At 40.6% G+C, this 23,254-nt stretch overlaps 1 protein-coding gene across 1 annotated transcript; it reads left to right on the forward strand.

Moving 5' to 3' along the window:
* Positions 1-9,807: 9,807 nt before the first annotated feature.
* Positions 9,808-22,425, forward strand: LOC122764941 (NLR family CARD domain-containing protein 3-like; the record flags this gene model as incomplete). Its single annotated transcript, XM_044018947.1, has 5 exons — positions 9,808-9,917; positions 10,392-10,603; positions 11,009-12,869; positions 13,508-13,681; positions 22,266-22,425. Coding segments are annotated over exons 1-5 (2,457 nt in total), but the record flags the coding sequence as incomplete, so codon positions are not given.
* Between the last annotated feature and the right edge of the window lie 829 nt (positions 22,426-23,254).

The raw sequence follows: 23,254 nt of genomic DNA on the forward strand, positions 1-23,254 counted from the left end.
GGACATGATTTATGCTCTTGTTATGGTCAATAATGGTAAACGATATATTAATACTTGGAACACATGGAAATATATGAACGTGAAACTTCGATTTATTGTGTTTCATAACCAGTTTCTTTAACATGATGAAAGGTAAAAATGCAATGACACTTTTCACTTGATTTGAAAAATAGGATCTAAAAACAAAAGCCTTAGCTAACTTTTTCTTTAGTTTTTGATCTTGTTTGATTTGTCTGTATTTGATCATGCAAATGTTTCTCTTCTGCGTTCTTCCTGTGCACCTGCTCCTTTGAAAGGTTTAAACAAAGATGTGAGCCTTGTTGTTTCTACATTATTTTGTTCAATAAATCATTCAAAAAACAATCCAAAAGAACTCCATAGGAATGAACGGAGGCAAAGGGGCGGAGCTCTATCCAGTTGTTCTAATACATCCATGGTATCAACATGTTTGCCTGTTTGTTTTGTCGTGTTACTCGCACTTCACATGTCTGCCACACGGTGGCGGTGGTGCGCGGGTTTTCTGCTGTTTTGACCCACTGACAGTGATAGTTGTTGAGCAGACGCTGGAGCCAAGTGAATCAAAATAGGACGCAGAGTTGATTGAAATGGAACGTTTCTGAAGCATCTTTGCTCACTTATTTCAAACCAACGATGTTCAAACACCAATAATTGCACTTTTCTTCTCACCTATAGTTGCTACCAATGATTACAAGTGTTCTAAACACCTTTTGTTCATTAAAGCCTTTAATCCCAGTTAAATTGAAGGGATTTATTGATTGAATGTTCCTCTTATTTCAATGATATTTCATTCATTATGTTGGATGTTTTTTGTCTGATACTATTTTACACCTTAGAGTAGTATGTGTTCAATTCACTGTAATCATTCTATTAAATATATGATATTCATATAACGATCAGAAAATATTCAAATCAATTCAGGCCAGAAAACCCGCAGACTTATGATCATACTGTTAGGAACAATAAGTGTAAATAATAAATTCAAGTCCACAAACATAGATGTAGAACTCTCGCGCTGCCTCTTTATTTCCTGCTCGACTCATTTCCTGTAAGAGAAAGTGAAAGTAACTATTCTGTGACTTTGCTTCAGTCGCCATTTGAACTGCGCAGCACGAGGACAGACTGGTGAGTGATGACGTGATTATGATGATAATATATGATGATATATGATGATATATGATGATTTAGTGCGTGTGAGTCAAGTACCTTAAAGTGAGATTTGAGTAAAAGTCTTAAAGTTTGACATTTACTCTACTTGAGTATCAAAAATCATTTCTGATATCAAATGTAGCCAAAGTTGCTAGAAATAACAAAGTCAGGTACAAATACGTGGAATGTGTACTTAAGTACAGTCATGAAGTATATGTCCTGCTTAATCCTGACAGATTAGAATGGAAACTTCCAGCCTGTCATAACTCCAGTCAGTCGTCTTTTGTTTTTCCTAAATGTGACGTCATGTTTTCTTCTTTATGTCAATTCTACTCAAGCGTCCAAACCGAAACATAAAGTCCCGTCAAACGCGAACACAATGTTAAATGAGATTAAATGAACGATTGTAAATGATCATTTGGATTAAAAGTGAAATAATAATGTCATATATTCATATTATCATCAAAATAATGACTTGATTTAGTAGCTTTAAGTACTATAAGTACTACAAGTACTATAAGTGCTTAATGCACTAAAAACTTTTGAGAGGGGTCTGGCTGCAGACCTGCACTGTCAGGACCTTTCGTTGCAGACCTGCACTGTCAGGTCTCCTGTACTGTCAGGATCGGAAGCTTTTCAAAATAAAAGCGAGCATACCGGAAGCACGTATTTTTCGTTCCCGATGTTTATTTCTTGGGTCTTTATTTTATGTTTACAATGTAAATATGTTTATGTGTATCCATGTGTTTAATTAAAGAGATTTAAAAAAACGGTATATCTTTCCAGTTCAACTGGATAAGGTGAAAAAACGCAGGATAATAATAAAGATAAAAAACAAACAAAATATTTTATTAAAAAAATAAAATACAAAACGTTATGACCCACTAGGGTTATTCTACAGATAATCAGTGCAAACTAGATGTACAGCTATTGTTATGATCCCCTTAAAACATTATTAGCCTCCTCAAAACATGCATTATTTTACTCCAGTATTTTAATTTAATTCGTAAAAAGGACAGCTGTTAGTTTAGTGTGCAGTACAAATTAATTTTGAAACAATAAATCTCTGTAAATACACCTTAATGTGTGATGGCATAATGCATCTACACTCCAACCTATTGCTGACTGTTCTTTTATACCATTATTTAGCATTGAAAATGTAGCCCCCTGCACTGTTGGACCCATTTACATATTGATTTACTCATTGTTTTATGTAGGCATATCTTATGTGTGTTTGCAATTGTAACACCTCATAATTAGGGCTGTAACGATACACCAAACCCACGGTTTGATTTGTATCACAATTTATTTTATTTTTTTTGTGGGGGTTGAAAAAACCTTTATAAACTGAACACCAAAGAACAAGATTAACTATGCAAATTCTTAACAATATAAATAGCCATAAATAGCCAAAGCTATAACACTTGTGTTTTCTTTGTAACAAAATACTGTTGAAAAACAAACAGAACTAAACTCCTCTGTGGAGATGATTGGAGCATGTTGAAAATTCTTCTTCAATCAAGTTCTCTTACATTTACAAAGTAAATGAAATGGCTAGTGTTTCACACTGAGGTAACTGAGGCTTACTGCCTGTGCTGCAAACCACACATCAAGTAAGTAAACATGAAACAAATAAACAACTTCTTTCTCTTAAGAAAACCAAACTTGATTTAAGGGAGTTGAACATTCTTCTTCTTCTTCTTGTTCTTCAGAAGAGGAGGCTTGCTCTCTGTGCTGTGACAATGTCACCTGCAGTGACCAGCTTGTGTAAGGGCAGCTGTAGCATCACCTGTTTCTCCTTCAACACAGCTGCAGCTGTTGTGCTGCGGTGGAAAAACGTGACAACTGTCCTCACTCTGCCGAGGAGTCGGGACGTCTGGTGAACGCCCATCGCTCTCTGCGCAGCCAGATTAACGTATATGCGGTGAAAATCCGGCCGCTTCGACAGCATTGGCAATGTTTCTGCCGTTATCTGTTGTCACTTAAAGCACTTACAGCAAATTGTGTGGGTCTTGTCGACTACACGATTGCCGTCCTTTAGCTCCACCATGTAGCCCAAATGTTGCCATACTGCTGACTGACATGAAGAGGGAGGATCCGCTATTTCTGGGTTGGTTGCCATGTTTCCTCACGTTCTTCTTCAACTAGCTCAACTTTTGCAGGCAGGCGTCACATGATTCATTGGATCTGAACGGGAGGGATAACTCTGGGAGTTGGAAGGGGTGTGTCACGATTCTGCCTTCTCACACCGCGACACAGGATCGTGCATCTGAGGGTCGCGATTTCGGTTTCATATTGCATATTGTTACAGCCCTACTCATAATTCATTGAATAATTGCTTAATATTGTTTGTGCTATGTTCTTACCTTGTGGACCACATGGATTTGCCAGTGGAGGGTGTGAGGGTTGATGATTTTAAATGAACTTAGCTTTGTGTATTCAAAGTGAATGACTGAATACCTAGTTACATGACCCACATAACCAATAACCTCTGTTATGAATGTGATTCTAAACTTTTCATTTTTGAAAGTGACTAAAACTGTGAGGTGAGGTGTCAGGTGTTCTTCACTGCAACTTACATTCCCTTCATTTTCCTTTTCCCCTTTTACCAGCCAAACCACAACCTGTCAGAAGTTAGTAGCGTTGGCTCATACTTATGAGTACAAACACACAGACAAATACATTATGCTTACCTTTAAATAAAATGCCACCTTTCCTATGTGCCTCTAAGTGGCTCTGCAGCTTGGACAATTGTGTTGGTTTCACTTTTAGGCACAAGGGGGCAGTGAAATCGCTTGCAGCATGACGTGCAGCGTTCAACTTTGGGCGTAGTGTCGGTACTTCAGATTGAAATATGCATCTGTAAGAGACAAATAATGTCGTAATAAGTAAAACAAAATGATATAAAAACTATATGATATAACTCAGTTTTCTTGGTCTTTGAGTAGGAAAATGGCACATTTAAGTGAGCACTATCGATACGATAACAACGCTAAAAACTACCCAAAAGTCCAAAACCCAATTCTTTCAAATTAATATAACTTTATATAGTCAATATATAGTGTGCAACATAACGTTCTAGTGAATAAAGACTGTTTCTGTTTCTTCGTATGACACAAAGTTGTTGTCACTTGACTTTTACTCACCTCGTCGTCTCCACACTTCTCATGGGGAACGAAAAATACGTGCTTCCGGTATGTTCGCTTTTATTTTGAAAGGCTTCGAATCAACTTCCAGTTCTGACCGTGCAGGAGACCTCACAGTGCAGGTCTGCAGCCAGACTGTCTTGGAACTTTGGGAGTAATCCAGGGTCAAAGTTGACTTGAACAAAACTGAGGTTATTCTTTTTTTGAAGTGGTATCAAATCCACATTTATGATTGAAATGTAATTGTACTTAGTACTTTTTGATGTCCTTGATGAACAAATATGCAGTTAATAAGTAATCCAGGATCTAATTGGACTTTTGCTCTCAAAACTGAGCTCATCAGCTGACTTGAATGCAGACAACAGCCCTTCAGTCACATACAGAGTAGCCTAGCACCATCTACTGGCACAAATATGTAAGTGACATGAACAGCAGGTTTCATAAAACACCTTCTCTGACAGAAAACTCCTGATGTGTTACAGTTTTCTCTCGTGTGATCACTGGACTGAACACAGATCCACATCAGACGTCCTCCAGGAAACATGAAGGAGATTTTCCACTCAAACTGAGAGGTAACTCTTTAAAGTGCTTTCAATATGATGCTTTGAGTGGAGCAGTGATAAGTCAGTGAGGAGCTCATTTGCACAAACTCATGACAACAACAAAGAGAAGACGTGCTTTTTATATATGAGGTTTACACTTTACAGTAGAAAACAAGTTATTCTCTGTAAATCTGTATATTGGGACGGTTTATTCAATTGAATTGAATTTGTATAGCGCCAAATCATAACATACATGATCTCAGGTCTGTACATCGACAACATCAAGGAGAGCAGAGAAACACAACAGTTCACACAATGAGCAAACACTAGTCATCAGTGGAGAGAAAAAACTCCCTCTTAACAGAAGAAGAAATCTCTGACAGAACCAGACTCACACATGTGCGGTCATCTGCCTCGACCGGTCGGGGTGAAAGGAAAATGGGGGACAGAAAGGGGGGAGAGAAAGGACAAGAGGGAGATGAGGTAGAGACACACATCTTCTCCATTTCTGCGTCAGTAAATCTGTGATCAACCTGTGTGTGTGTGTGTGTCTCAGAATGACTGAAGTCCAGCAGAAGAGTGGTTGTGTGGAGGAAGACGAGGACAGAGCAGAGTCTCCAGGACCCAGCGGTCTGTCTGTGAAGAGAAAACCTTTAACCTTCAGTCATGAACCTGGAGCCTCAGAGACAAAGTAAGAGACTCATGCACTGACAACAAGAGAACATCATACACTCTTAACCCGAATTAGTTGACTTTACTCACAAATCGCGTGGCAACCCGTTGCCCTATACCACTTTAGTTTTTACACAAGCTGAAACTAAATATATCAAGTTGTATTAACATAAAACCTTATGTTTAGTACTTATATTTATTATAGTGTTTACTCACTGTAAATCATTAAATAAAACTATTATGACATATTATTGCTACTCATCATTTATTACAATTACTGTATTTTCCTCTACTTTAATTAGCTTTTGATTTTTTTTAATATGGTATAAAACATAGTTTTAATTAAATTGGATGGAAAAAAGAAACACCTGTAAATGCTCCAATGTGTCTGTGTTGTTTATGTGTGTTATGCGTGTTGGTGTCGTACGTGTCTGTGTTGTTTCGTGTGTGTTATGCGTGTTGGTGTTATGCGTGTCTGTGTTGTTTACGTGTGTTGGTGTTGTGCGTGTCTGTTGTTTACGTGTGTGTTGTGCGTGTTGGTGTTGTACGTGTCTGTATTGTTTACGTGTGTGTTGTGCGTGTTGGTGTTGTCGCGTGTCTGTTGTTTTCTATTGTTGTACATGTCTGTATTGTTTACGTGTGTGTTGTGCGTGTTGGTGTTGTATGCGTGTTATGTCTGTATTGTTCATGTGTTGGTGTTGTGCGTGTCTGTTGTTTCGTGTTGTGTTGCGTGTTGAATTGTTATGCGTGTTGGTGTTATGCGATGTCTACGATGTGCTGATGGTAGTGTATGTGTTTCGTGTGTATTTGTGCGTGTTGGTGTTGTACGTGTCTGTATTGTTTACGTCTGTGTTGTGCGTGTTGGTGTTGTGCGTGTCTGTGTTGTTTACATGTGTTGGTGTTGTCCCTGTCTGTCTGTTATTTGTGTGGATGTTGAATGTGTCACAAATGTACAAGAAAAAAACATGGATGTCCCCTGAGATTAAAGGTGATTAAATCCATAAACAAACACAATTCACAGGAAATCCTCACTCAAATGTACAAGAAACTACAAATAAACAGGATCTGTTTCCTCTTCCTAAATGAAGGGAGACCAGAGCATGAACCAACAGACCATCATATCAGAACAATATCTAATTCCATCAACATAGACTGATGAAGAACTGAAACAATAATGTCTTCTGTCCAATTTTCCCATCCTTCAGCACGCTTCCTACAGCATTTAAGTGTGTGTCAGTGTTGTTTGTGTGTGTTGTACGTGTGTGTCTGTTCATCTGCTTGCTTTACAGAAAATATAAAGGTTTTCCCCACACGTCATCATGATGACATCCATTGTATTGATCTTTGTCTAAATGTTCAGAAATAGCAGGCTTGCCCATGATCCTGCTGAACTCCATGAACACCTGATAAATAAAGAGTTACACACTAAATGAGTTACACTACTAGAGACTATTTCTGGCCTGAACATCTTCCAGTTGTGTGTTCTGTGCTCCTTACTTCTGTGTGCATTAAATGTAGAATACACATGTGTGTGAAGGTTACACTGGACTCTGTGATTAACCTTTAAATGTGTACTGTGCAAGTGAGTGAGAAAGATTGCTTCTGTGCAGGGTGCAGAAAAATCACATGACTGACAGTGAAAGGTTACTTTAGCAGTTTCACTCAGTTGTGCATCCTTCTTAGCTAAGTGGACCTTTAGTGCATTAATGGAATTGAATGTGCACTCACATTCTTGGTGTAAGCAGGGAACTGGGACAGTTCTACCATAGAGTCCGTGTTTGAAACGATAATGTTTTAAAAGGTGACCCCTTTTATCACAGATAAACTCACAATACTTACACTTCCAAAGCTTCCTCACACCACAGGGATCTGTAACAATAGAAAACGAGAACATGTTTAGCTCAACAACGTCACTGTTAAATACAATAAGGTATTAGAAGCGAAACGACGCCGATGTTACAGAGAAAACTGACATGTTAACGAGCGCATGTGTGTGAGAGTGAGTGAGAGGGAAAAAGAGCGGCCAAGGACGGGTCAAGCGGATCAACGCGCTGCAAGCAGCTCGCGGTGTTCGCAACGTAACCTCCTCCATAGCGCCTGCTACACTTCTTTACCCAGACAGCGGTAGAATCGCTTTTCTATTGCGTAAAATCACGGTTATAGAAACAATACAGTCACGCACACTCGCCGGTATGTGAGCCGTCCTCAGACTGAGGACACGAAGCGAACATTAACATTCAGCTGACTCTTCTTTGAGTTAACATTAGCTAGTGTTAGCAATAAGTACTATTAACACGATGCACACGTTCAAAAAAACAAAAAGCTGCGCCAACAAATAATCCACAAGCTTTCGAGTATTAACAATTCCCACAAAGATAACTAGGCTAACAGTTACTCATCATACTAACCGTTCCACTTGGAGTCCAGTTGCTTCCAAGTTAGGGTCCCGTCTGCTGCCGATGCCTGCTCGTCCCGCCAGGTGTAGAACCCCGAGGACGCAAGTTACACGACGCTGGTCTTGTCACCTGACCAGGCAGGTTTTTGAATTAGCCCCCTCCCCTTTCTTATAAAAGTAAACATACCAAGTTATCTCTGCTAAACCCAGTGCCGGCCCTGAGTAATTTGGTGCCCTAGGCAAGATTTTAGCTGGCGCCCCCTTGCATCGCAGCAGTCAATTTCACAATGAACTTTCATACAATCACAAAGAAACTGCACGTTTGTATTCAAGATTTTATTTCTTTGAGTAAAAAATGTCAGTGCAAATAAAAACAGTGCAAGCTATCATTCTTTTTGGAGTACATCAGCCAGCTCCTTTTGATTGTTCCCCATTAACTAAGACTCTTTTAAAAAAGTCATGTTGTTGACACCTTCTCCCATCGTTGTTTTGGGGAAATGTGTAACTGTTTTTTGTTTGAAATGGTCCTCTGTGAACTAACTCTCTTCTTACTTTGTCTGTAAGAGATGGCCAGTCAGCAGGGTCTATAGGTGCAGCCTTTAGTCCTGATGCTGTGTCACTAGGCTGTGCAGAGGTAGACGGGACAGCAGCACCTGATGCTGTGTCACTGGGGGTGGTACTGAAATATTTTAAAAGTGCATCTGAAGAGAGAAGAGAAGTATATGTGACGACTGCATGTTACATTTGAATAAAAAAACAGATGCTTGGTGTGCTATACATGAGACTAATATAGACTAATAATGAAAATGTGATGAGATTCATTCAACTTTATTGTCATTGCAATGCAATTCAGTCTAACCAGAGTGCAAAAACCAGTAAAGTGCAGTGAAATGAATATATATGTATATATAGCCTATGAATGATATGGGAAAGCTAAGGTATGAAATAGTAACAGTAATACACTTTAACTGCACTTTAACACTGATGTAAACTTTAACAAACATAAACTGTGACACATAAAACCAAAGGCTTACAACCACCTTATTACAAAGGGGACGGACAACTAAAAGCATTTTAACTGACATACAAGCAGGAAAGACACCTGTAAAATAACACCTGAACAGGCCTAACGTTAAGTTTCCAAACGTCCCTGATGAATTTATGTTGCTGTGGGCTTATATAATATTTCGAAATAATAGTAATAATGGCAGAAGACAGAAGTAGTATTTATGTATATATATATATATATATATATATATATACACACATTTATTTATTTTTTTATTTTTATTTTTTTTCCGTTTTCGGCGCCCCCTACGGATGACGGCGCCCCTAGCATTTGCCTATACTGCCTATGCCCAGGGCCGGCTCTGGCTAAACCTGATTAGTGCAATTGATCAGTCAGTCAGTCAGTCATCATCTACCGCTTTATCCTCCACCAGAGGGTCGCGGGGGGGCTGTGCCAATCTCAGCTACATCGGGCGATAGGCGGGGTACACCCTGGACAGTTCGCCAGTCCATCGCAGGGCCACATACACAGATACACAGTGGATTCACGTTTATTATTATATTCACAAAAGACCAGTTTTTATGCCGGTCGTATCATTTTATTTTGTTTTTTATTCATTTATTTTTGTATTAAAGGCTGGTCCTGAAAATATTGTCTGACATTAAACCGGTCCGCGGCCCGGGGGTTGAGGACCGCTGCTGTAGAGGATCAGTCTTTACACAAAGATCAGCGACCACAGGCTGTAAACCTGAAATCATTCCCTTCACTCCAGACTCTGGAGGTCACACTGACACTGAGGCTGCTTTGTGATCAAAGTGTCTAAACAAAGACCATCATCAGTGATCATGTGATGTTTGTGTTTGCAGAGGTCAGAACCAGAGACAGAGAGCAGAGTCTCCAGGACCCAGCGGTCTGTCTGTGAAGAGTGACCGGTCTATGGACCAACCTTATAACTTCAGTCATGAACCTGGAGCCTCAGAGACAAAGTAAGAGACTCAATAAATAATGCTCTCAAATCAATATGATATGCTCTTGAATTAAGATAAGAAATAACCTCCATCTGTTGGAGGGAAACTTCCAAACTTCAGAGCAGCTCTGAAAGCAGCTTCACATCAACAGCTCATTTCTTTTATTTGTGGTTCAAATTGAATTTGACTGGACTTTTGTGAAGGAAGAAGAACTAAATGTGTGTGTGAGCAACAGACTGAACTGAACTGATTCAGAATCTGATGAAACGGATCAATGAGTCAAACCATTGACGAGTCAGAGAGAGTGTGAGGATGAGCCTCAGGGTTAGACCTTTACAACAGTCCATCAGAACCACTGTGAGACAAAGCTGTAAGGATGTCTTCACAGAGACATGTCCACCTGTCCCTGACATGTCAGTGATAAAGAAATGTCTCCACAGACACATGTCCGCCTGTCCCCGACGTGTCAGTGATAAAGAAATGTCTTCACAGACACAAGTTTGCTGTTTCTGTGGACAAGCAGACGTCCCGCTGTCCTTTGTGTCAGGACGTCCTGAAGGATCCAGTCTCCACCAGCTGCGGTCACTGGTTCTGCAGACACTGCATCTCCTCATACCGGGACCAGTCTGGTCCACCAGGAGACTCCTGCTGTCCCCAGTGTGGACAAAGACCCAGGACAGGACATGGACCACAGAGCATCTTTGGTAAGAATCATAAGGAGAGCAGCTCCCATCAGCACTAGCAGACTTTAGAAATGGAAAAACAGGAGAAAACTGTTTAAAAGTTAAAAATGTGACTCATGTTAACTCCATGATGGAGTTTAACTCTCTGCTGCCCCCTGCAGGTTGAAGAAATGAAGGTTTCCCCTCATTTTGCTGCTTTTCTCTCATGATTGTTCTCTTGTATGCAGATGATACTCTTTCCTTCACAATCATCACAGTTCTTCTAGAATGATTCAGTCTTTCAGAATAAAGTTATTCAAGTCATTACAGTGAAAATGTAGTTTTTCATTTGACAACAAACAACATAAAACAACAACGTCACAGAAAAACATGACACTGATGAAAATAATCCTCAGCTGCTCACATTCTTTGTCTCTTGTCTTTCAGCAGATGTTGGTCTGCAGAAAGTTCTAGATGAACATAAGATCAGTCTGAGGAGCAGATTTGAACATGTGACAGAAGGAACTGAAGGAACAGGAAGTAGAACCCTCCTGAACAGGATCTTTACTGAGCTCTACATCACAGAGGGACAGAGTGAAGAGGTCAATACTCAACATGAGGTGATGCAGCTGGAGACGACCTCCAAGAAGAAGACGGTCCAGGACACTCCCATCAAGTGCTGCGACATCTTTAAAGCCTTACCTGACCAGCAGGGGAGCATCAGAGTTGTCCTGACCAACGGCGTCGCTGGTGTTGGAAAAACCTTCTCGGTGCAGAAGTTCACTCTGGACTGGGCCGAGGGTTTGGAAAACCAGGATGTGAATCTGCTGATTGTGCTCTCGTTCAGGGAGCTGAACCTGATCAGAGATCAGCAGCACAGTCTTCTCACGCTGCTCCATGTTTTCCATCCAACATTAGAGAAGGTCAGAGCAGAGGAGCTCGCTGTCTGTAAACCTTTGTTCATCTTTGACGGCCTGGATGAAAGCAGACTCTCACTGGACTTCAGCAGCAGCACGCTGGTTTCTGACGTCACACACAGGTCATCAGTCAACGCGCTGCTGACCAACCTCATCCAGGGGAATCTGCTTCCCTCAGCTCTTGTCTGGATAACTTCTCGACCTGCGGCGGCCAATCAGATCCCTCCTAAATGTGTTGCCAGGGTAACAGAAGTACGAGGCTTCACTGACGACCAGAAGGACGAGTACTTCAGGAAGAGATCCAGAACTGATGATCTGTCCAGCAGAATCATCTCACACATCAAGACGTCCAGGAGCCTCCACATCATGTGTCAAGTCCCAGTCTTCTGCTGGATCAGTGCTACAGTTCTGGAGCACATGTTGACCACAGAGCAGAGAGGAGAGCTGCCCAAGACCCTGACAGACCTGTACTCACACTTCCTGCTGGTTCAGACCAAGAGGAAGAAGAACAAATATGATAAAGGATGTGAGACGAGTCCACGGGAGCTGACGGAAGCCGACAGGGACTTTCTTCTGAAGCTGGGTAGGCTGGCCTTTGAACATCTACAGAAAGGAGACATCATGTTCTACCAAGAAGACCTGGAGCGGTGTGGTCTAAGTGTGACAGAGGCCTCGGTGTACTCAGGAGTTTGTACAGAGATCTTCAGAAGAGAGAGCGTGATCTTCCAGAAATCAGTCTACTGCTTTGTTCATCTGAGCGTTCAGGAGTTTCTGGCTGCAGTCTACATGTTCCACTGTTTCACCAACAGGAAGACAGAGGTACTGCAGGACTTCTTCAGAAAAAAAGACAGTTCGAAAAAGTCACTGAAAATGTTGCTGCAGGTCTTATTCAGACATAAAGTTGATGATGGTGATGATGGTGGTTACACTTCTCTGGATGTGTTCCTGAAAGCAGCCATGAAGAAATCCCTTCAAAGTCAAAATGGTCACCTTGACCTGTTTGTTCGCTTCCTTCATGGACTCTGTCTGGAGTCCAACCACAGAATCTTAGGCGGTCTGCTGGGTCAGACTCAGAACAGTCCAGAAATCATCCAGAGGGTCATTGAGAACATGAAGAAGAGGAACACAGAGAACATCTCACCTGACAGAAGCATCAACATCTTCCACTGTCTGACAGAGATGAACGAGCAATCAGTGCATCAGGAGATCCAAGAGTTCATGAAGTCAAAGAACAGAAGACAGGAACTCTCTGAGATCCACTGCTCAGCTCTGGCCTACATGCTGCAGATGTCTGAGGAGGTTCTGGATGAGTTGGACCTGAGCAAGTACAGAACATCATACCAGGGGAAACAGAGACTGATTCCAGCTGTGAGGAACTGCAGGAAGGCTCGGTGAGTTCAGACATGATCAATAACATCATCAGTCAGTGATGATTCATGGTTTGGTTTATCAAATACACACAGAAGTCAGTTCTTCTCATTCTTCTCAGTTTGTTTCTGGAGATGTTTTAAATGATGAAAGTGAAGATTTGTCAGCTGGTTGTGATTCTTGTTTTGAACTGAATGAAAACACCAAATCACAACATTCTCTCAAGTCTCTGTTCATGATAAGACAGAAAGACAAGAGAAACCAACAGTTCACACAATGAACAAACACTAGGGGGCAGTGGAGAGAAAATCTGTGACAGAACCAGACTCAAACATGTGCAGCATCTGCCTCGACCGGTTGTGGTGAAAGGACAAAACGGAGGACAGAGGAGAGGAGGGGGAGAGAAAGTGAAAGAGGGAGGTGAGGTAGAGACAGAAGAGAGAGACCAGGAGCAGAAATATAACAGTTGTGTCAGCTTCTAAGTTTAAACAGGACTTATGACATTTTTATACAACTACAATGTTATTGATGTTCTATTAATGAGACATAAACATTAGACTGATATCAACTTTAATTATAGTATCATATTAATAATAATAACAATACTACTGGTTTCAAGCAGCAACTTTGTCTAAAGTCTCATCTTTTATTCTTCATTCAGGTTGAGGGGCTGCAGATTGACAAAGATCAGCTGTTCTTCTCTGGTCTCAGCTCTGAAGTCCAACCCCTCACACCTGAGAGACCTGGACCTGAGTCATAACCAGCTGCAGGATTCAGGAGTGAAGCTGCTGTGTTCTGGACTGGAGAGTCCACATTGTAGACTGGAGACTCTGTGGTGAGTTCACTGACTCTCTGTTACTGTTGTAAATGTCAGATGTTTCATCCACAACTGAAAGTCATTCATGTTGTCACATGAGTTGAATCAGTGATGGTTGTTCCATGTTTCCACTTTTTCTTCCCTCAGATGTAGAATCAGGATCTTTTCACAGCTGACGTGTTTTTTGTTTTCTAAAGTGTTTCAGTCGCTGTAGTTTTCACGTCAGTCGCAGCTTTGACCTTTTCTGACTGAACTTGATGTTTTTCACTTTCTCCTCTGACACGTTCACATGTAGCCAATGAGAATGAGTGTTGTTGATGATGTCACAGCTGTGACTGTTTACAAACAAACAGGAGCGTCCTCGGTTGGCTCAAGATGGCGACCTGGGCGGTTGGAGTGCGGTGAGCTCCCAAACTATAAGTTGTACCACGTCAAAAAACGGCAACTAAACCAACTATTATGACTGCTGTGGCTACTCTGTGAGGATAGAGAGGATAATAAAATATTTTAATTAAACATTTTGAAAAATGAATTAAATGTTAATTCATTCTAGAACGGGGCACCACCCTGAAAACAGGGAAAAGACAATCAATCTATGCCTTTAAAATCAGTCTTAAATAATCACTGTAATTGACTACGATATCAAAGATATCCCAATTTAACAGTATTGAAGGTATGAATCCGAGCACAGACCCTCTCAACCCCCATTTGTCACTGTATTCATGTACAAAAGACACAGAGCATTCCTTCAGGTTAATAAAAGTAACAATTTATTAAATCAAACATTGAAATCAATTAAACAATCATGTTCACTAAAAGTGAACATTAATGTAGAACGAAAATCTATTGGTTGAATCAACAAATATCACTTGCTAAGCTACAACAACACAGGCTATATACAACATAAACACCAATATGTGTGTGTGTGTGTGTGTGTGAGTGTAACATGAGACAAAGATAAGACATGGGAGTGACGCGGTTGGCCGAGCAAAGCCACTCCCACTTCCGACACCAAAGTGGAGAAGGCATGCGCAGTAGCAGTGACTGTAGACGCACGCTTCCACCAAAGATGGCGCCAGAAACACATTAACACGAGGCCGCAGATCTTGGGTCGAACATGTGATAGCATGGCTGCAGAGACACGTGTTCGACACAAGATGGCGCCTATGAGGAGACTCTCGTTCAAGAATGAAAAAGAGAGAGTGAGTGAGTGAGAAAGAGAGTGAGTGAGAATCGTGCTTGAATAGCGGCAGACCAAAAGTGTGTTTCAAAGCACAGTGTGTTCAGTGAATGAAACAAAAGGATCGCGTACGTGAGAGTTTATGTCAGTTTAAACCACACAGACTTGACACAGGCAAAGCCAGGCCAGTCTGTGAATCTTAACGTTCATGCCGACATTCTCTCACCACGTGATCTGTCTACGCGCTCACAGCGGGAGAAGACACGTCACTGCAGGGTGAGCGGTGAGCTCTACTTTCAGCGAAGGGAATTAATAACGTGTAAACAAATACAAACAGTTAACAATAGTAAACAAATCCATACGAACGTGTGAGTGCACAATCCAACACGTTCAACACAAAGGAAAGTTTATAAAACACAGAACCTTAACCTAACCCTGCCCAGAACCCTTGCCTCTTACTGTGAGCTGATAACACGTTTTGCCCCCGAAGGAGAGGAACAAGAAGAAAAACACAAAGAGCAAAAATAGGAAGAGAAAGAAAAATGGAAGTGAGCGAGAAACGTCTGTCCTCTGGTTTTATAGTGTTTTCAGGGGCAAGGCCATAAAACAGAGAACGGCCAATGAGATTCACTGACCCTATGGAATGCTGACCAGTCGTAAAACCAAGAATGTCCCAAATGGTGGACTGAGACTTTGTTGAAAACTCAAATCAGGCTTTTGAAACTGCATATAGGCCTTACCCATGGAGAACAATAGAATAGTGGATTACAGTAGACATCTCGGCCCCAACATTTGTTAGTATAGCATTAGCTTTAACAAACCACTGGAACCATGCCCAAAAGAGAAGTGAAATCCAACAGCAGTACCAACGTCACGTCACTACTTCAACATGAAGTTGAAGGTTTGGACGCTTTGTTCACACCGCTACCAGTTACGCCGAGTAAAGGCCCGGACCCAAAGAAACAGCGTCAAAAAGGCGGAGGTGATGCTGACGATGTTTCCAACGCTGAAATCATGAATGCAGTGGTGGAGTTAACAAAACGCTTCACTGCGCACGAGCAAAACATCTCCAGAAACACTGAAGCCATTACGACAGTCTGCGAGCAGTTGAAAGGGATGGAATTATGGAAAGTTGAAAATAACAAAGAACACATTAAAGAAATGTCAGGACAAGTCTCACAACTGCAACAGAGAAGTGAAAATAGCGAGCGCTTCAGCAGGCGCTGGAATCTCCGCATGTATGGATTAGGAGAGACACCTGCAGAGAACATCAGAGGGGAGATCATCAAGTTGCTGGCGCTGCTCGCACCTGAAGACAAAGAAAAGCTGGGCTTTCTCGTTGACACAGTGCATAGAGTTGGAGTTCCCCGGGATAATGCAGCACGACCTGTCATCGTGCAGTTCACAATGAGATCCTTTGGAAACAAAGTCTGGAAGATTTCACGTGGCACTGAGATTCTCAAGGAGAAGAAACTACTGGTTAAGGAAGATTTGACACAAACCGACAAGATGGAAAGAAACAAGCTCTGGCCGCTTGTGGAAGCTGCCAGAAAGCAAGGGAAACGTGCTGGTGTTCGTGGTCCAGAAGCCTATATTGAAGGAAGAAAGGTGACTTGTTAAGGTTACAATGGGTTCTGGACTTTAAGGGTTATGTTAAATAAGTCACAGGAGCACTTCATTACATTTAATAATACTGTTGGTTTAAAATTCATGAATGTATAAATGGTACTTATAGTTGAGCTTTACTGTTTGTAAGTACCTATTTTATTCTTTCTTCAAGTTTCTAAGTGTTCATTTACCTCAGACATTAGCCAATTCTGTTTATGTTTTTATTGAGTTCATTTTCTTGTATGACTCAATTTAAGTTTGATGCACTAAGTTTGTGCTCTATTAATGTAAGGGGACTACGGGATAATACAAAAAGGAAGGCAGTTTTTCTCTTAAGCAGGCGTTGTAATGCAAATATAGTTTTTTTGCAAGAAACTCATTCATCTAGAGATGATGAAAGATTTTAGAAGTCTCAGTGGGGGGACACAGTTTTTTTTTTTCTCATGGCTCAAATAATTCAGCTGGAGTCGCAGTTCTTTTGAATAGATTTAATGGTGATGTGCTGGATTCTGCTTTCTCAGATGATGGTCCATGGATTATATTGGTCTTAAAGGTGGACAACCTTCTGGTTATTCTTTGCAATGTTTATGGTCCAAACAGAACAATTCAAGCAAAAGATATGTTTTCTAATCTCTCTGCAAAGGAAAATACAAAGAATGTGTTTTTATCATTGGTGGAGACTTCAGTGATGCCCCTGATGATGAAATGGATCGATGGCCTCCTAGATCTACAGCTTGACTTGGTTTCAAATCTACCTCATTTCTGTGTGATCACCTTCTGCTTTCAGATGCTTGGAGATTTATGAACCCCAGTGTCAAAGATTATACGTTGACCAATTCTAGCAGAAGCTTACAGTCTAGAATTGATCTATGGTCTACTGTCATCACATGGACTACAGTTCATTTCAGATGTTTCTCATTGTCATGCTCCGCTGTCTGATCATCAAAAGACAAGTCTTAGATTAAAGGGCTCTAAAGAAAAATCAAACATCAGAGGCTATTGGAAATTAAATAATAATATATTGGAAGACAAAACATTTTTTTAAAAAGTGTAGAATTGCTTGCAAAAGACATTTTTAGTGAAAAAGATATGAGTCCAATCCAAAAATGGGAATTCTTTAAATTTAAAGTGAGAGAAGTTGCAATACAGTGTAGCAAACAAATAAAAGAAATACGTACTAGCAAAGAAGATCTTTAATGAGCCAGTTGCACAAATGAATGTCGAGGCACGATTTATCTGAGGATGAATTAAAATTGCTTAAGAATCTTAGTGAAGAGCTTGACAGAATGTATATGAATTTGGCCAAAGGTGCCTTCATAAGGTCCAGGGCTAAGTGGTTAGAGGAAGGGGAAAGAAATACGAGTTCTTTTTTTGGTTTAGAAAAGCCAAATAGGAAAATAAATAATATTACATCCCTAAATATAAATGGTACCATCAGCACAGACCACAATAATATTGCAAGTTATAGCACATGATATACATGTGAATTGAATCACTTCAAGAGCAGTGCATTTATGGAGCATATAAGAAAGTTGACTCCTCTGATTTCTGGACATTTCAAAGACAGCTGTGACAGAGAACTCTCATCCTCAGAAATGACTGAAGCAATATGAACTCAATGAATTTAAGAAAATCACCTGGAAGTGATGGTCTCTCAGTAGAATTTGATTTATGCTTTTGGGCTTTAATTAAGGACCATCTACTGCTCATGTTTAAAGAATGTATTGATAGAAAGGACATGACGACAACCATGAAACAAGGTCTGATAACCCTTATTCCTAAACCTGAAACAAATCCTTTAATAATGGAAAATTGGAGGCCCATTTCTCTTTGAAATATAGACTATAAAATGATCTCACAGGTCTATGCTAAACGTTTGAAGAAAGATCTAGAAGAGATAATAAGCGAAAACCAAAATGCTTTTATGGCCAAACGTCACATTAGCTCTAATGTCAGGTTAGTATTAGATTGAATGGACTATTGGAACCACATAAAGTCACATGCACTACTTGTATTCCTCGACTTTTATAAGGCATTTGATTCAATTGAACATTCTTTCATGATACAGGCCCTGCACATTTTTGGTTTTGGGGATCATTTTATTAATAATATAATAATGTTTTATAAAGATATAAACAGCTCTGTCTTTTTATATCCCAGCATTTCCAAAAGGTTTCCAATTTCAAGAGGTGTACGCCAAGGATGTCCTATTTCTTGTTTTTTATTTTTGATTGTGGCTGAAGTTTTGTTGTTAAATATCTCACATAGCCCCGATATTCATGGTTTGACCATCTTTAACAGACAGATCAAAATGACACAGCTAGCCCATGATACACTATTGTTTCTAAGGGATAAAGGGCAAATACAAAGTGCATTACGTGCAACTGGTGCATTTTCAGAAGCTTCGGGTCTTAAACTTCATCTCAACAAAAGTCAACTTTAATGTTTCTATGAGACTGAAGAGAAACTTATGTTTGATATTCCTGTCAAACAGTGTGTTAAATATCTTGGTGTTCACATTTCCAAGGACATGACTCTCAGACAACAGCTACATTTTCTTCCCAAAATGAAGAAAACTAAGTCAATTTTGAATTGATGGCTTCAGAGAGACCTTTCAATCTTTGCTAGAGTGTTATTGTCAAAAGCTGAAGGTGTATCAAGATTAGTTTATCCTGCTTTGTCACTTTTTGTTAGTGATATGTTCTGCACAGAAATCAATCATTTATGTATTACATTTGTGTGGAAACATAGGAGACATTGCCTCAAAAAAGAAATTCTCACTTTAGAGAGAGCAGAAGGAGGATTGGGCGTCTTAGATTTGATCCGTTTGAATTGCACCTTTAAGATCAAATGGCTTCAGAAATGTTTGGAATGTCCGGAATCGCTATGGAATTTTATACCATATAATATCTTTGAAAATGGAAGCGGCTTCAACTTTCTATTGGGATGTAACTAGTCTGTTTCTAAATTGCCACTAAAAGTCTCAAAATGTCATCAACAGGCTTTATTGTCTTGGAAAGTGTGTTATGTTCACAACTTTTCACCACATAAAACTCTTATTTGGAATAACAGTGATATTACTGTTAACAAGAAAAGTCTATATAAGGAGGCCTGGATTGAAAGGGGTATTATCTATGTTTCTGCTTTGTTTGATAATAAAGGTCATCTTTATAGTTATGAACCATTTCTAAGAACAAAATCTTTTCCTATCATTTATAAAGAGTTGATTTCTGTAATGCCAGCTATTCCCACAGGCATAATTGAATGAATGAAATGTCACCTTGGCCATCAAAATATTGATCCTCAAGTGCCTTCTCTACTTATTGGTGGGATACCATTAACAGATGTAAAGTGTACAAACAAACATATAAGGAAAGAGATTCAAAAGTAGAACAAGATTTCACCCAAAAGCAAATCTTTCTGGAATTCACAATTTGATCATATAAAGTGGCACAAAGCATGGTTATGCCCCTTTCAGTTTTGTGTTTGGAATAAAATCAGAGAAGTTCATTTCAGAATCTTACATCATATTTACCCATGTAACACAATCATTTCCAAATGTGTTGACATTGATGCTAAAGTGCAAAACTGAGCCAGAAACGACTTTACATCTGTTTTATCACTGCCCCTTTTCTTTTGTTTTGTGGAGAGACGTAGAGAAGTTTATTCAGAACAGGACTGGTCATGTCATAGCAATTGCCCCAAAGGATATTGTCACTGAATTGAATCGTAGCAACAGATCTTTAAATCACATGGCAAATCTCATTCTTCAATATTCATAACTTAAAGAACTAGGTTCACATACTGACTGATCGGGGACCGAGACTGAGTGACACTTGGCTGATGTACACTGTTAAGGTTGGCCACAATGCTATCACCAATCTTTTTAACCAAATCTGTTATCACAACACTGAGAGCATCAACAGAAACTAATTGTGGAGGTGTAGGGTCTGATTGAGCAGTCAGTGTGGAGCTGGCAGAGGGGGTTAATGGAGGCTCAATAACTGACTGATCAACTGTGTTGTTCATAACACTGGGGAACACTGGCCTACCCCTACCATAACACAGTGAAGAAATCTGTGGGCCCCTCCCCACCCCAAAGGTGACATCACGTCCACGACCAGCCATAGCATGAACCATAAAACTGTCACTCTCCGACATCATGAACACAAAGTAACCTTGCACTGTAAAGTGCACAATGTGCTGCAATACAACAGTTAAATGACAGGAGCACAAAATGAAAATCTCAATTTTTACAATATTGACTTCTACACGTTTCCCATGTATTTGGACACCTTTACCCAAAGCACACACACAAAAAAGTCTATAGTTTTCTGTATACTATACAAGATACTATACACAATATGAACACAAGGTATTCACATTATTAGCGTCACTTAGTTTCAATTCCTCTTCAATGTCCAGCGTTCCACACTTAGAGAATAACTAGTTACGTACAGTCATTAGCACGGAGCAATGACGAAACGCGAGTGAATCTTTTAGCACTCAATTGTCCGACACACCTTGAACGCACCTCGGGCGACTGCAGTCTCACACACCCACAGAGCGAGAGGAGGAGAGACGAGGCAGGTGAACGCCGCTGCTCCCCGGGGATCAGACGAGCGCCGATCGGTGATGCAACGGGTCGAACGGCACCAAGTGTAACGGTGTAGTTTTGCGGTCTGCGTTGTGAAGAATTCGCCGTACGCTGGATATCTTTTAGAGGAAGTCTCCGTTTATTTCTGACACAAAGCAAGTGAAAGAAAACTCCCATCAGCATGTGGAACACAGGGAAACGTGCCCTCTATAAAATAAACATGTACAGCTTGTCAAATTTAGCATGATAATCTCCATATGAGCATAATGACAATGCTAAACAATACAGAAATCACACAAGCGCACATCACGTACCTCTCCCACAACATGCAGCAGCAGAAGGGGAGAGGTGAGGGCAGACACACCCTTAAATACTGGGTGGGCACCCCAAAAGTGAACGTGGGGGACAGCAGACAATCATGAAGGTTCCACATGACAACTTAACCTGCCGTGTCAGGGTCAAATACACAAATAAAAACTTAAAACATACATTTTGTGTCATTATAAATAAAATAGACATCAGGTGTTGAATAAATTGCAGTACCTTAAAAAAGAAATACTGTAGTAACTGACCCTGTTACACACACACACACAGTAGTTGACTAAAGCAGTGGTTCTCGCGGACAGTCTCCTGGGGGGGTTGGATTATTATAACAAACAAATAAATCATCCTCATGGCGACTTTTTGGTACCAGGTACTATTTTTAGTACCTGCTCCTGCGAGGTTCCAAGCACTAAGCAGGTACTATGCGATGATTGGTCAGACTGCCGGCCGCTGACTGGCCAGAGTCCCGTCACAGGGACTGGTGTAAAGTCACTAGTCACTGTGTGTGTGTGTCGCGTATAAAACAAAGTCACCGCAGTTTCACTCAGCCGTGCAGTGATGACTCCGCCCACATTAAGTAGGTACTTTAATTGTAGTTGAAATACAAGAATTACCCCAAGAATTGAGGATCTTTGCAAGGCAAAGCAGGCTCAGGTCTCACATGAACATCGCCTGCAAGCTTCTGTAAAAAATGCAGATGATATTCCTACTATTAGACCTCGTAATAATAACAATAATAAAGCATACATTCATATCAAAGGTCTGGTGCCAATTCACAATTATACCAATAATCTATATAATTTCTATCTATCTATCCATCCATCTGCAATGAACCAGCTTGCAAAAGGTTGAGAACCCCTGGTCTAAAGTCTCATGTTTTATTCTTTATTCAGGTTGTGGGGCTGCAGTTTGACAGAGATCAGCTGTTCTTCTCTGGCCTCAGCTCTGAAGTCCAACCCCTCACACCTGAGAGACCTGAACCTGAGTTATAACAAGCTGCAGGATTCAGGAGTGAAGCTGCTGTGTTCTGGACTGGAGAGTCCACATTGTAGACTGGAGACTCTGGGGTGAGTTCACTGACTGAAGCTGCTGTTGTTTTTTTAAACTTTCATTTCATTTACATTAAACTCATTTTATTCACTGATGAATAAAATAAACACACACACATACACACACGCATGTTCGACATTCATGACTTGAGGGGACATTGCATTGACTTACATTCATTTCTTGGAGACTAACTTTAACCTTAACCACAATTACTACTGGCCTAATCCTAATCCTAACCCTAACCCTAACCTAACCTTAAAACATATCTTCACCTTAAAATGTAGTAATTTACGTTATGGGGACTTGCTTTTTGTCCCCACAAGGAGGACAAGTCCCCATAATGTGACTGTGTAAACAGGTTTAGGTCCCCACAACATGAGTAATACCTGGACATAGTCACAGTCACACACACACACACACACACACACACACACAGTCACACACACACACACACACACAGTCACACACACAGTCTCTCACACACACACACACACACACAGTCACACACACACACACATAGTCACAGTCACACACACACACACACACACAGTCACACAAACACACAGACACACACAGTCAAACACACACACAGTCACACACACACACACACACACACACACACAGTCACACACAGAGTCACACACACACACACATCACACACACACACATCCACACACACACACACACACGCACATACAGTTGTTCTAAAGTCTCATCTTTTATTCTTTATTCAGGTTGAGGGGCTGCAGTTTGACAGAGATCAGCTGTTCTTCTCTGGCCTCAGCTCTGAAGTCCAACCCCTCACACCTGAGAGACCTGGACCTGAGTGGAA

The sequence above is a fragment of the Solea senegalensis genome, unplaced genomic scaffold (genome assembly GCF_019176455.1).
Source record: "Solea senegalensis isolate Sse05_10M unplaced genomic scaffold, IFAPA_SoseM_1 scf7180000017792, whole genome shotgun sequence".
In the NCBI taxonomy this organism is placed as follows: Eukaryota; Metazoa; Chordata; class Actinopteri; order Pleuronectiformes; family Soleidae; genus Solea; species Solea senegalensis.